This window comes from Triticum aestivum, chromosome 6B (assembly GCF_018294505.1).
Source record: "Triticum aestivum cultivar Chinese Spring chromosome 6B, IWGSC CS RefSeq v2.1, whole genome shotgun sequence".
Classification (NCBI taxonomy): domain Eukaryota; kingdom Viridiplantae; phylum Streptophyta; class Magnoliopsida; order Poales; family Poaceae; genus Triticum; species Triticum aestivum.
This window is the reverse complement of record NC_057810.1, coordinates 41432042-41442578: the sequence shown is the minus strand read 5'-3', so window position 1 is coordinate 41442578 and position 10537 is coordinate 41432042. Positions and strand designations below refer to the sequence as shown.

At 49.7% G+C, this 10537-nt stretch overlaps 1 protein-coding gene across 1 annotated transcript; it reads left to right on the top strand.

Annotated features, from left to right (window-relative positions):
- Positions 1–8103: 8103 nt before the first annotated feature.
- On the top strand, positions 8104–10076 carry LOC543156 (polyphenol oxidase I, chloroplastic). The gene has a single exon (XM_044554760.1). It carries the CDS (start codon positions 8155–8157, stop codon positions 9949–9951), a length of 1797 nt encoding a protein of 598 aa, XP_044410695.1. The 5' UTR covers positions 8104–8154; the 3' UTR covers positions 9952–10076.
- The last annotated feature ends 461 nt before the right edge of the window (positions 10077–10537 follow it).

Below are 10537 nucleotides of genomic sequence, written 5' to 3'. Positions count from 1 at the left end.
CCCCACCCCCTAGATGGGTTCTAGGGGGCCGGCCCCCTTCTCCCTTCCCCCTATAAATAGAGGGGTGAGGGGAGGGCAGCCGTACCACCCTCCAAGGTGCAGCCCTCCCCTCCCCAACACCTCTCCTCCTCCGTTGTGTGCTTGGCGAAGCCCTGTCGGAGTACTGCCTCTCCACCATCACCACGCCGTCGTGCTGCCGGTGGAGCTGTCTTCCTCAACCTCTCCTTCCCCCTTGCTGGATCAAGAAGGAGGAGACGTCTCCCGTCCCGTACGTGTGTTGAACGCGGAGGTGCTGTCCGTTCAGCACTTGGTCATCGGTGATTCGAATCACGTCGAGTACGACTACATCATCACCTTGCAAGCTTCCGCACGCGGTCTACAAGTGGTATGTAGATGCAAACTCTCTCCCTTGACTCGTTGCTTAGATGAACTCATAGATGGATCTTGGTGAAACCGTAGGAAAAATTTTAATTTTCTGCAACGTTCCCCAACAGTGGCATCATGAGCTAGGTCTATGCGTAGTTCTCTTTGCACGAGTAGAACACAATTTGTTGTGGGCGTGGATTTTGTCATCTTACTTGCCTCTACTAGTCTTTTCTTGCTCAGCGGTATTGTGGGATGAAGCGGCCCGGACCAACCTTACACGTACGCTTACGTGAGACCGGTTCCACCGACTGACATGCACTAGTTGCATAAAGTGGCTGGCGGGTGTCTGTCTCTCCCACTTTAGTTGGAGCGGAATCGATGAACAGGGCCCTTATGAAGGGTAAATAGAAGTTGACAAAATCACGTTGTGGTGATTCGTAGGTAAGAAAACGTTCTTGCTAGAACCCAATTGCAGCCACGTAAAAGATGCAACAATAATTAGAGGACGTCTAACTTGTTTTTGCAGCGATTGATCATGTGATGTGATATGGCCAGAAGTTGTGATGAATGATGAATTGTGATGTATGAGATCATGTTCTTTGTAATAGGATTCACGACTTGCATGTCGATGAGTATGACAACCGGCAGGAGCCATAGGAGTTGTCTTTATTTTTTGTATGACCTGCGTGTCATTGAATAACGCCATGTAAACTACTTTACTTTATTGCTAAACGTTAGTCATAGAAATAGAAGTAGTCGTTGGCGTGACAACTTCATGAAGACACGATGATGGAGATCATGATGATGGAGATCATGGTGTCAAGCCTGTGACAAGATGATCATGGAGCCCCGAAGATGAAGATCAATGGAGCTATATGATATTGGCCATATCATGTCACAACTATATAATTGCATGTGATGTTTATTATGTTTATGCATCTTGTTTACTTAGGATGACGGTAGTAAATAAGATGATCCCTTACAAAAATTTCAAGAAGTGTTCGCTCCTAACTGTGCACCGTTGCTACAGTTCGTCGCTTCTAAGCACCACGTGATGATCGGGTGTGATGGATTCTTACGTTCACATACAACGGGTGTAAGACAGTTTTACACAGCGAAAACACTTAGGGTTAACTTGACGAGCCTAGCATGTGCAGACATGGCCTCGGAACACGGAGACCGAAAGGTCGAACACGAGTCGTATGGAAGATACGATCAACATGAGAATGTTCACCGACGATGACTAGTCCGTCTCACGTGATGATCGGACACGGGCTAGTCGACTCGGATCGTGTGACACTTAGATGACTAGAGGGATGTCTAATCTAAGTGGGAGTTCATAATTTGATTAGAACTTTATTATCATGAACTTAGTCTAAAACCTTTGCAAATATGTCTTGTAGATCAATGGCCAACGCTAATGTCAACATGAACTTCAACGCGTTCCTAGAGAAAACCAAGCTGAAAGATGATGGCAGCAACTATACGGACTGGGTCCGGAACCTGAGGGTCATCCTCATAGCTGCCAGGAAACAATATGTCCTAGAAGGACCGCTAGGTGACGCTCCCGTCCCAGAGAACCAAGACATTATGAATGCTTGGCAGTCTCGTGCTGATGATTACTCCCTCGTTCAGTGCGGCATGCTTTACAGCTTAGAACCGGGGCTCCAAAGCGTTTTGAGCACCACGGAGCATATGAGATGTTCGAAGAGCTGAAACTAGTTTTTCAAGCTCATGCCCGGGTCGAGAGATATGATGTCTCCGACAAGTTCTACAGTTGTAAGATGGAGGAAAACAGTTCTGTCAGTGAGCACATCCTGAAGATGTCTGGGTTGCACAACCGTATGACCCAGCTGAACATTAACCTCCCAGATGAGGCGGTCATTGACAGAATCCTCCAGTCGCTCCCACCAAGCTACAAGAGCTTTGTGATGAACTACAACATGCAGGGGATGGAAAAGACCATTCCTGAAGTGTTCTCGATGCTGAAGTCAGCAGAGGCTGAAATCAAGAAAGAACATCAAGTGTTGATGGTCAATAAGACCACTAAGTTCAAGAAGGGCAAGGGTAAGAAGAACTTCAAGAAGGACGGCAAGGAGGTTGCCGCGCCTGGTAAGCCAGTTACCGGGAAGAAGTCAAAGAATGGACCCAAGCTTGAGACTGAGTGCTTTTATTGCAAGGGGAAGGGTCACTGGAAGCGGAACTGCCCCAAATACCTAGCGGATAAGAAGTCCGGCAACACCAAAGGTATATTTGATATACATGTGATTGATGTGTACCTTACCAGTACTCGTAGTAACTCCTGGGTATTTGATACCGGTGCCGTTGCTCATATTTGTAACTCACAGCAGGAGCTGCGGAATAAACGGAGACTGGCGAAGGACGAGGTGACTATGCGCGTCGGGAATGGTTCCAGAGTCGATGTGATCGCCGTCGGCACGCTGCCTCTACATTTACCTACGGGATTAGTTTTGAACCTTAATAATTGTTATTTAGTGCCAAGTTTGAGCATGAACATTGTATCTGGATCTCGTTTAATACGAGATGGCTACTCATTTAAGTCTGAGAATAATGGTTGTTCGATTTATATGAGAGATATGTTTTATGGTCATGCTCCGATGGTCAATGGTTTATTCTTAATGAATCTCGAGCGTAATATTACACATGTTCATAGTGTAGATGCCAAAAGATTTAATGTTGATAACGATAGTCCCACATACTTGTGGCACTGCCGCCTTGGTCACATTGGTGTCAAGCGCATGAAGAAGCTCCATGCCGATGGACTTTTAGAGTCTCTTGATTATGAATCGTTTGACACGTGCGAACCATGCCTTTTGGGCAAAATGACCAAGACTCCGTTCTCCGGAACAATGGAGCGAGCAACCAACTTGTTGGAAATCATACATACCGATGTGTGTGGTCCAATGAGCGTTGAGGCTCGCGGAGGATATCGTTATGTTCTCACTCTCACTGATGACTTGAGTAGATATGGGTATGTCTACTTAATGAAACACAAGTCTGAGACCTTTGAAAAGTTCAAGGAATTTCAGAATGAGGTAGAGAATCAACATGACCGAAAGATAAAATTCTTACGATCAGATCGTGGAGGAGAATACTTAAGTCACGAATTTGGTACACACTTAAGGAAATGTGGAATCGTTTCACAACTCACGCCGCCTGGAACACCTCAGCGAAACGGTGTGTCCGAACGTCGTAATCGCACCCTATTGGATATGGTGCGGTCTATGATGTCTCTTACCGATTTACCGCTATCATTTTGGGGATACGCTCTAGAGACAGCTACATTCACTTTAAATAGGGCACCGTCTAAATCCGTTGAGACGACACCGTATGAATTATGGTTTGGAAAGAAACCTAAGCTGTCGTTTCTAAAAGTTTGGGGATGCGATGCTTATGTCAAGAAACTTCAACCTAAAAAGCTCGAACCCAAGTCGGAAAAATGCGTATTCATAGGATACCCTAAGGAAACTGTCGGGTATACCTTCTACTTAAGATCCGAAGGCAAGATCTTTGTTGCCAAGAACGGATGCTTTCTGGAAAAAGAGTTTCTCTCGAAAGAAGTAAGTGGGAGGAAAGTAGAACTCGATGAAGTACTACCTCTTGAGCGGGAAAGTGGCGCAGCGCAGGAAACCGTTCCTGTGATGCCCACACCAACTGAAGAGGAAAACAATGATGATGATCAAGGTACTTCGGATCAAGTTACTGCTGAACTTCGTAGGTCCACTAGGACACGTTCCGCACCAGAGTGGTACGGCAACCCTGTCCTGGAAATCATGTTGTTAGACAACAATGAACCTTCGAACTATGAAGAAGCGATGGCGGGCCCGGATTCCAACAAATGGCTTGAAGCCATGAAATCCGAGATAGAATCCATGTATGAAAACAAAGTATGGACTTTGACAGACTTGCCCGATGATCGGCGAGCGATAGAAAACAAATGGATCTTTAAGAAGAAGACAGACGCGGATGGTAATGTCACCATCTATAAAGCTCGACTTGTCGCTAAGGGTTATCGACAGGTTCAAGGGATTGACTACGACGAGACATTCTCTCCCGTAGCGAAGCTGAAGTCCGTCCGAATCATGTTAGCAATTGCCGCATACTATGATTATGAGATATGGCAAATGGACGTCAAAACGGCATTCCTTAACGGGCATCTTAAGGAAGAACTGTATATGATGCAGCCGGAGGGTTTTGTCGATCCTCGGAACGCTAACAAAGTATGCAAGCTCCAGCGATCCATTTATGGACTGGTGCAAGCATCTCGGAGTTGGAACATTCGCTTTGATGAGATGATCAAAGCGTTTGGGTTTATGCAGACTTATGGAGAAGCCTGCGTTTACAAGAAAGTGAGTGGGAGCTCTGTAGCATTTCTCATATTATATGTAGATGACATACTCTTGATGGGAAATAATATAGAATTTCTGGACAGCATTAAGGCCTACTTGAATAAGTGTTTTTTAATGAAGGACCTTGGAGAAGCTGCTTATATATTAGGCATCAAGATCTATAGAGATAGATCGAGACGCCTCATAGGTCTTTCACAAAGCACATACCTTGATAAGATTTTGAAGAGGTTCAAAATGGATCAGTCCAAGAAGGGGTTCTTGCCTATGTTATAAGGTGTGAGATTGAGCTCGGCTCAGTCACCGACCACGGCAAAAGATAAAGAAGAGATGAGTGTCATCCCCTATGCTTCAGCCATAGGATCTATTATGTATGTCATGTTGTGTACCAGACCCGATGTAAACCTTGCCGTAAGTTTGGTAGCAAGATACCAAAGTAATCCCGGCAAGGAACACTGGACAGCGGTCAAGAATATCCTGAAGTACCTGAAAAGGACGAAGGACATGTTTCTTGTTTATGGAGGAGACGAAGAGCTTGTCGTAAAGGGTTACGTCGACGCTAGCTTCGACTCAGATCCGGATGACTCTAAGTCACAAACCGGATACGTGTATATGTTGAATGGTGGAGCAGTAAGCTGGTGCAGCTGCAAGCAGAGCGTCGTGGCGGGATCTACGTGTGAAGCGGAGTACATGGCAGCCTCGGAGGCAGCGCATGAAGCGATTTGGGTGAAGGAGTTCATCACCGACCTAGGAGTCATACCCAATGCATCGGGGCCGATCAAACTCTTCTGTGACAATACTGGAGCTATTGCCCTCGCCAAGGAGCCCAGGTTTCACAAGAAGACCAGGCACATCAAACGTCGTTTCAACTCCATCCGTGAAAATGTTCAAGATGGAGACATAGAGATTTGCAAAGTGCACACGGATCTGAATGTCGCAGATCCGCTGACTAAACCTCTCTCGCGTGCAAAACATGATCAACACCAGAACTCTATGGGTGTTCGATTCATCACAATGTAACTAGATTGGTGACTCTAGTGCAAGTGGGAGACTGTTGGAAATATGCCCTAGAGGCAATAATAAAAGTATTATTATATTTCAATGTTCATGATAAATGTCTTTTATTCATGCTATAACTGTATTATCCGGAAATCGTAATACACGTGTGAATACTTAGACCACAATATGTCCCTGGTGAGCCTCTAGTTGACCAGCTTGTTGTGATCAACAGATAGTCATGGTTTCCTGACTATGGACATTGGATGTCGTTGATAACGGGATCACATCATTAGGAGAATGATGTGATGGACAAGACCCAATCCTAAGCATAGCATAAAAGATCGTGTAGTTCGTTTTGCTAGAGCTTTGCCAGTGTCAAGTATCTCTTCCTTCGACCATGAGATCGTGTAACTCCCGGATACTGTAAGAGTGCCTTGGGTGTATCAAACGTCACAACGTAACTGGGTGACTATAAAGGTGCATTACAGGTATCTCCGAAAGTATCTGTTGGGTTGACACGGATCGAGACTGGGATTTGTCACTCCGTATGACGGAGAGGTATCTCTGGGCCCACTCGGTAATGCATCATCATAATGAGCTCAATGTGACCAAGGTGTTGGACACAGGATCATGCATTACGGTACGAGTAAAGTGACTTGCCGGTAACGAGACTGAACAAGGTATTGGGATACCGACGATCGAGTCTCGGGCAAGTAACGTACCGATTGACAAAGGGAATTGTATACAGGGTTTGATCGAATCCTCGACATCGTGGTTCATCCGATGACAACATCGAGGAGCATGTGGGAGCCATCATGGGTATCCAGATCCCGCTGTTGGTTATTGATCTGAGAGCGTCTCGGTCATGTCTGCATGTCTCCCGAACCCGTAGGGTCTACACACTTAAGGTTCGGTGACGCTAGGGTTATTAGGAAGACTAGTATGTGACTACCGAATGTTGTTCGGAGTCCCGGATGGGATCCTGGATGTCACGAGGAGCTCCGGAAGGGTCCGGAGGTAAAGATTTATATATGGGAAGTTGTCAAACGGACACCGGGAAGTTTCGGGGTCATACCGGTATTGTACCGGGGCCACCGGAAGGGTTCCGGGGGTCCACCGGGAGGGGCCACCCCTCCCGGGGGGCCACATGGGCTGCGTGGGGCAGGGAGCCAACCCCTGGTGGGCTGGGCGCACCCCCTCCCTTGGGCCCTTGCGCCTAGGGTTGAGGGGGGAACCCTAGAGGGGGCGCCCCCTTGGCTTGGGGGGCAAGCCACCCTCTCCCCCTCTCCCCTTGGCCGCCGCACCCCCCTAGATGGGTTCTAGGGGGCCGGCCCCCTTCTCCCTTCCCCCTATAAATAGAGGGGTGAGGGGAGGGCAGCCGTACCACCCTCCAAGGCGCAGCCCTCCCCTCCCCAACACCTCTCCTCCTCCGTTGTGTGCTTGGCGAAGCCCTGTCGGAGTACTGCCTCTCCACCATCACCACGCCGTCGTGCTGCCGGTGGAGCTGTCTTCCTCAACCTCTCCTTCCCCCTTGCTGGATCAAGAAGGAGGAGACGTCTCCCGTCCCGTACGTGTGTTGAACGCGGAGGTGCTGTCCGTTCAGCACTTGGTCATCGGTGATTCGAATCACGTCGAGTACGACTACATCATCACCTTGCAAGCTTCCGCACGCGATCTACAAGTGGTATGTAGATGCAAACTCTCTCCCTTGACTCGTTGCTTAGATGAACTCATAGATGGATCTTGGTGAAACCGTAAGAAAAATTTTAATTTTCTGCAACGTTCCCCAACATATTTTAATGTAGCCTATATACAAAGCAAAATAAATGAATCAGTATTCTAAAATATATCTATATACATCTGTATATAGTTTCGTATTGAAATCTCTAAAAAGACTTGTATTTAAGAACAGAGGGAGTATATATTATTGGAAAACTGAAGCGCGCGTCGTCGTTCATACTGATAATACTAGTACACACGACTGCGACGCAGCTCACCGTCGATATTTGTAGGAGTGCACGGCGTAGGAAGGTGCGTGTCGATGGCCAATGGCCACACACGTACGTACATATTGTCGTATGGACCGTGGAACGCGGTTACTACTGCTTGGACCGTTAATTTGGTGCGAGCAACTAGTTGGCGTGCTGGTCGTCGAGCGTGGACGTCTCTTCCTTCGCAGGAAATAGCATGTCCTAGCTTGCAGCAAAATGATCCGCACACGTGCATTGCAACCATTCGCCGATCTTCAAAAGGCACGAGAGATACGTCCGACGTCGACGTTACCGGCGTACGTCTTGTCTCATGCCCTTGTTGGTTGCACACTGGTAGGCATATGTCTACTTTGTACACGTGACATTTTCGATCTTGAACTCCTTTTTTATGGAAAGTTCCTCCGCCACGGTTCTCCATTCGTGTCCGCGGCATGGCGAGCTCTAGCTTCATCGTCTTGCCCTCCACGGCGGCCGCCTCTGCATGCCTTCCTCCGAGAAAGCCCGTGGCCGGGGCCGGCAAACAGGGCCGCAGCCGCCTGTTATGCAAGTGCGAAGCCACGTCACGTGGTGCCGGCACCGGCGATGACGACGACCTGGTGCTTCGCCGCCTCGACCGCCGGGACGTGCTCCTCGGCCTCACCGGGGTCGGAGCTACGGGCGCCATCAACCTCGGAGGCCTCGCGCTGGCCACGGACGACGCCGTCCTGGCCACGTGCGTCACCGTGCCCGTCACGGACAAGGTCATCAGGTGCGTCTCGGCCGACGGCTTCCAGTGCCCCGGCGTGTACCGCCCCGAGGACGTCGTCGACTTCAGCGCGCTGCCGCCACCGAATGGCCCCTTGCGCGTGCGTCGGCCGGCCCACCTCGTCGCCGCGGACGCAGAGTACGTGAGGAAGTACGAGGCCGGCGTCCGCATGATGAGAGATCTGGACGCCTCCGGCGACCCGCGCAGCTTCAAGAGCCAGGCCGCCATCCACGAGGCCTACTGCAACTTCCACTACAAGGTCACCGCGGCGGCCTCGAGAACGCCGGAGATCGACTTCGACGTGCACTTCTCGTCCATCTTCGCGCCGTGGCACCGGATGTACATCTACTTCTTCGAGCGGATCATCGGCGAGCTCATCGGCGACAGCACCTTCGCGCTGCCGTACTGGAACTGGGACGCGCCGGATGGGATGATGCTGCCGCCGATATTCAACAACGCGTCCTCGCCGCTGTACGACGCCAACCGCGACCAGGCGCACGTCACGGCCGTCATGGACCTCAACAAGGGTCCAGGCGCGGAGAACGATCTTCCTCTCTGCACGGACGACGCCTGCGTGAAAGAGAACAACCTCTCCGTCATCTACCGCCAGATGGCCGTCGACACGGCCCTGCAGTTCCACGGGAACAAGTTCTGCGCCGGCGGCACGCCCGGCTCCCCCGGCTCGCTCGAGAATGCCGCGCACACCGCCGTGCACATCTGGGTGGGCGGGGACATGGGGGTGCTCGGCACGGCCGGCCGCGACCCCGTCTTCTACTCGCACCACGCCAACGTCGACCGCATGTGGCACCTCTGGACCACCGCGCTCGGCAACGACGACTTTCTCGGCACCGGTACCGGCGGCGACGACTGGCGCGACACCAGCTTCGTCTTCTACGACGAGAAGCGGCGGCCTGTGCGCATCAGCGTCCGCGACGTCCTCGACGCTGGCAGGCTCGGGTACACGTACGAGGAGAAGGAGACACTCGAGTGGCTGGACAAGCGGCCAAAGCCGGCGACCGGCATAGACAGATCGGCGGCACAGCCAGGCGTTCCTGCCGCCCTCTCCTTCCCCGTGGCTCTGAAGAAGGGCCGGAAGGAGTACGTGACGGTGGAGAGGCCGGAGGAGGCCTGGGCCAGCGGCGGCAGCAGCAAGAAGGCGCCGGAGGTGCTGGTGGTGGACGTCACCATCGACCCCTGCGAGTACGCCAAGTTCGACGTGCTCGTCAACGTGCCCAAGGGCCAGGAGGCGCGAGTGGGGCCGCAGGACACCGAGTTCGCGGGGAGCTTCGAGAACCTGCCGCACGGCGGCGGCGACGGCGGCGGCCGGGGCATGGGCAGGCTGAAGCTGACGTACCGGTTCGCGCTGCGGGAGCTGGTTGAGGACCTCGGGTGCGGGCAGGACCGGCGGCTGGACGTCACGCTCGTCCCGCGAGCCGGTGAGATGGTCGTCGTAGACGCCGTCCGCGTTGAGCTTTGTAACTGAGATGTACACGAGTCAGCTACTTTTCTTTTTTGCAAGAAGGATGATATACCCCGACCTCTACATAAGAAGATGAAAACAGACATATTATTACGGAAAAAAAATACAAAACAAATCTTGAACTTATAGACCAAAGTTAAATCTAACCCTAAACTTCAAATCCCTGAAATCTTTTGTTTTTCTTTTGGTCTTCCTTGTTTTCCAAAGATATTTTTTTGGTTTTCTTTTTTCCATCGCTATACTTTGTTTTTTCATTGGTTTTCTTAGGGTTGTTTCTTTCTTTGTTATATCTTTTGTTTCTTGTGTTTCTTTCTTGATTTTCTTCGTATTGTTTTTTCTTTCTTTTGTTTCTTTGCCAATTTTTACTGGTTTTCTTCATTGACACAAGTCTAATATTTCTCAGTACACAATGTATATTTTTAGGGCACACACGAAACATTTATATACACTTTTGAAAATTTTCAAATACATTATGTATATTTTATAAAAGTACATATTTTCAACACTGTTTTGAGTACATGGTAACATTTTTGTAAATACATGTATTACATTTTCTTAATGGAACAAATATTTTTTAAAATTACATAAA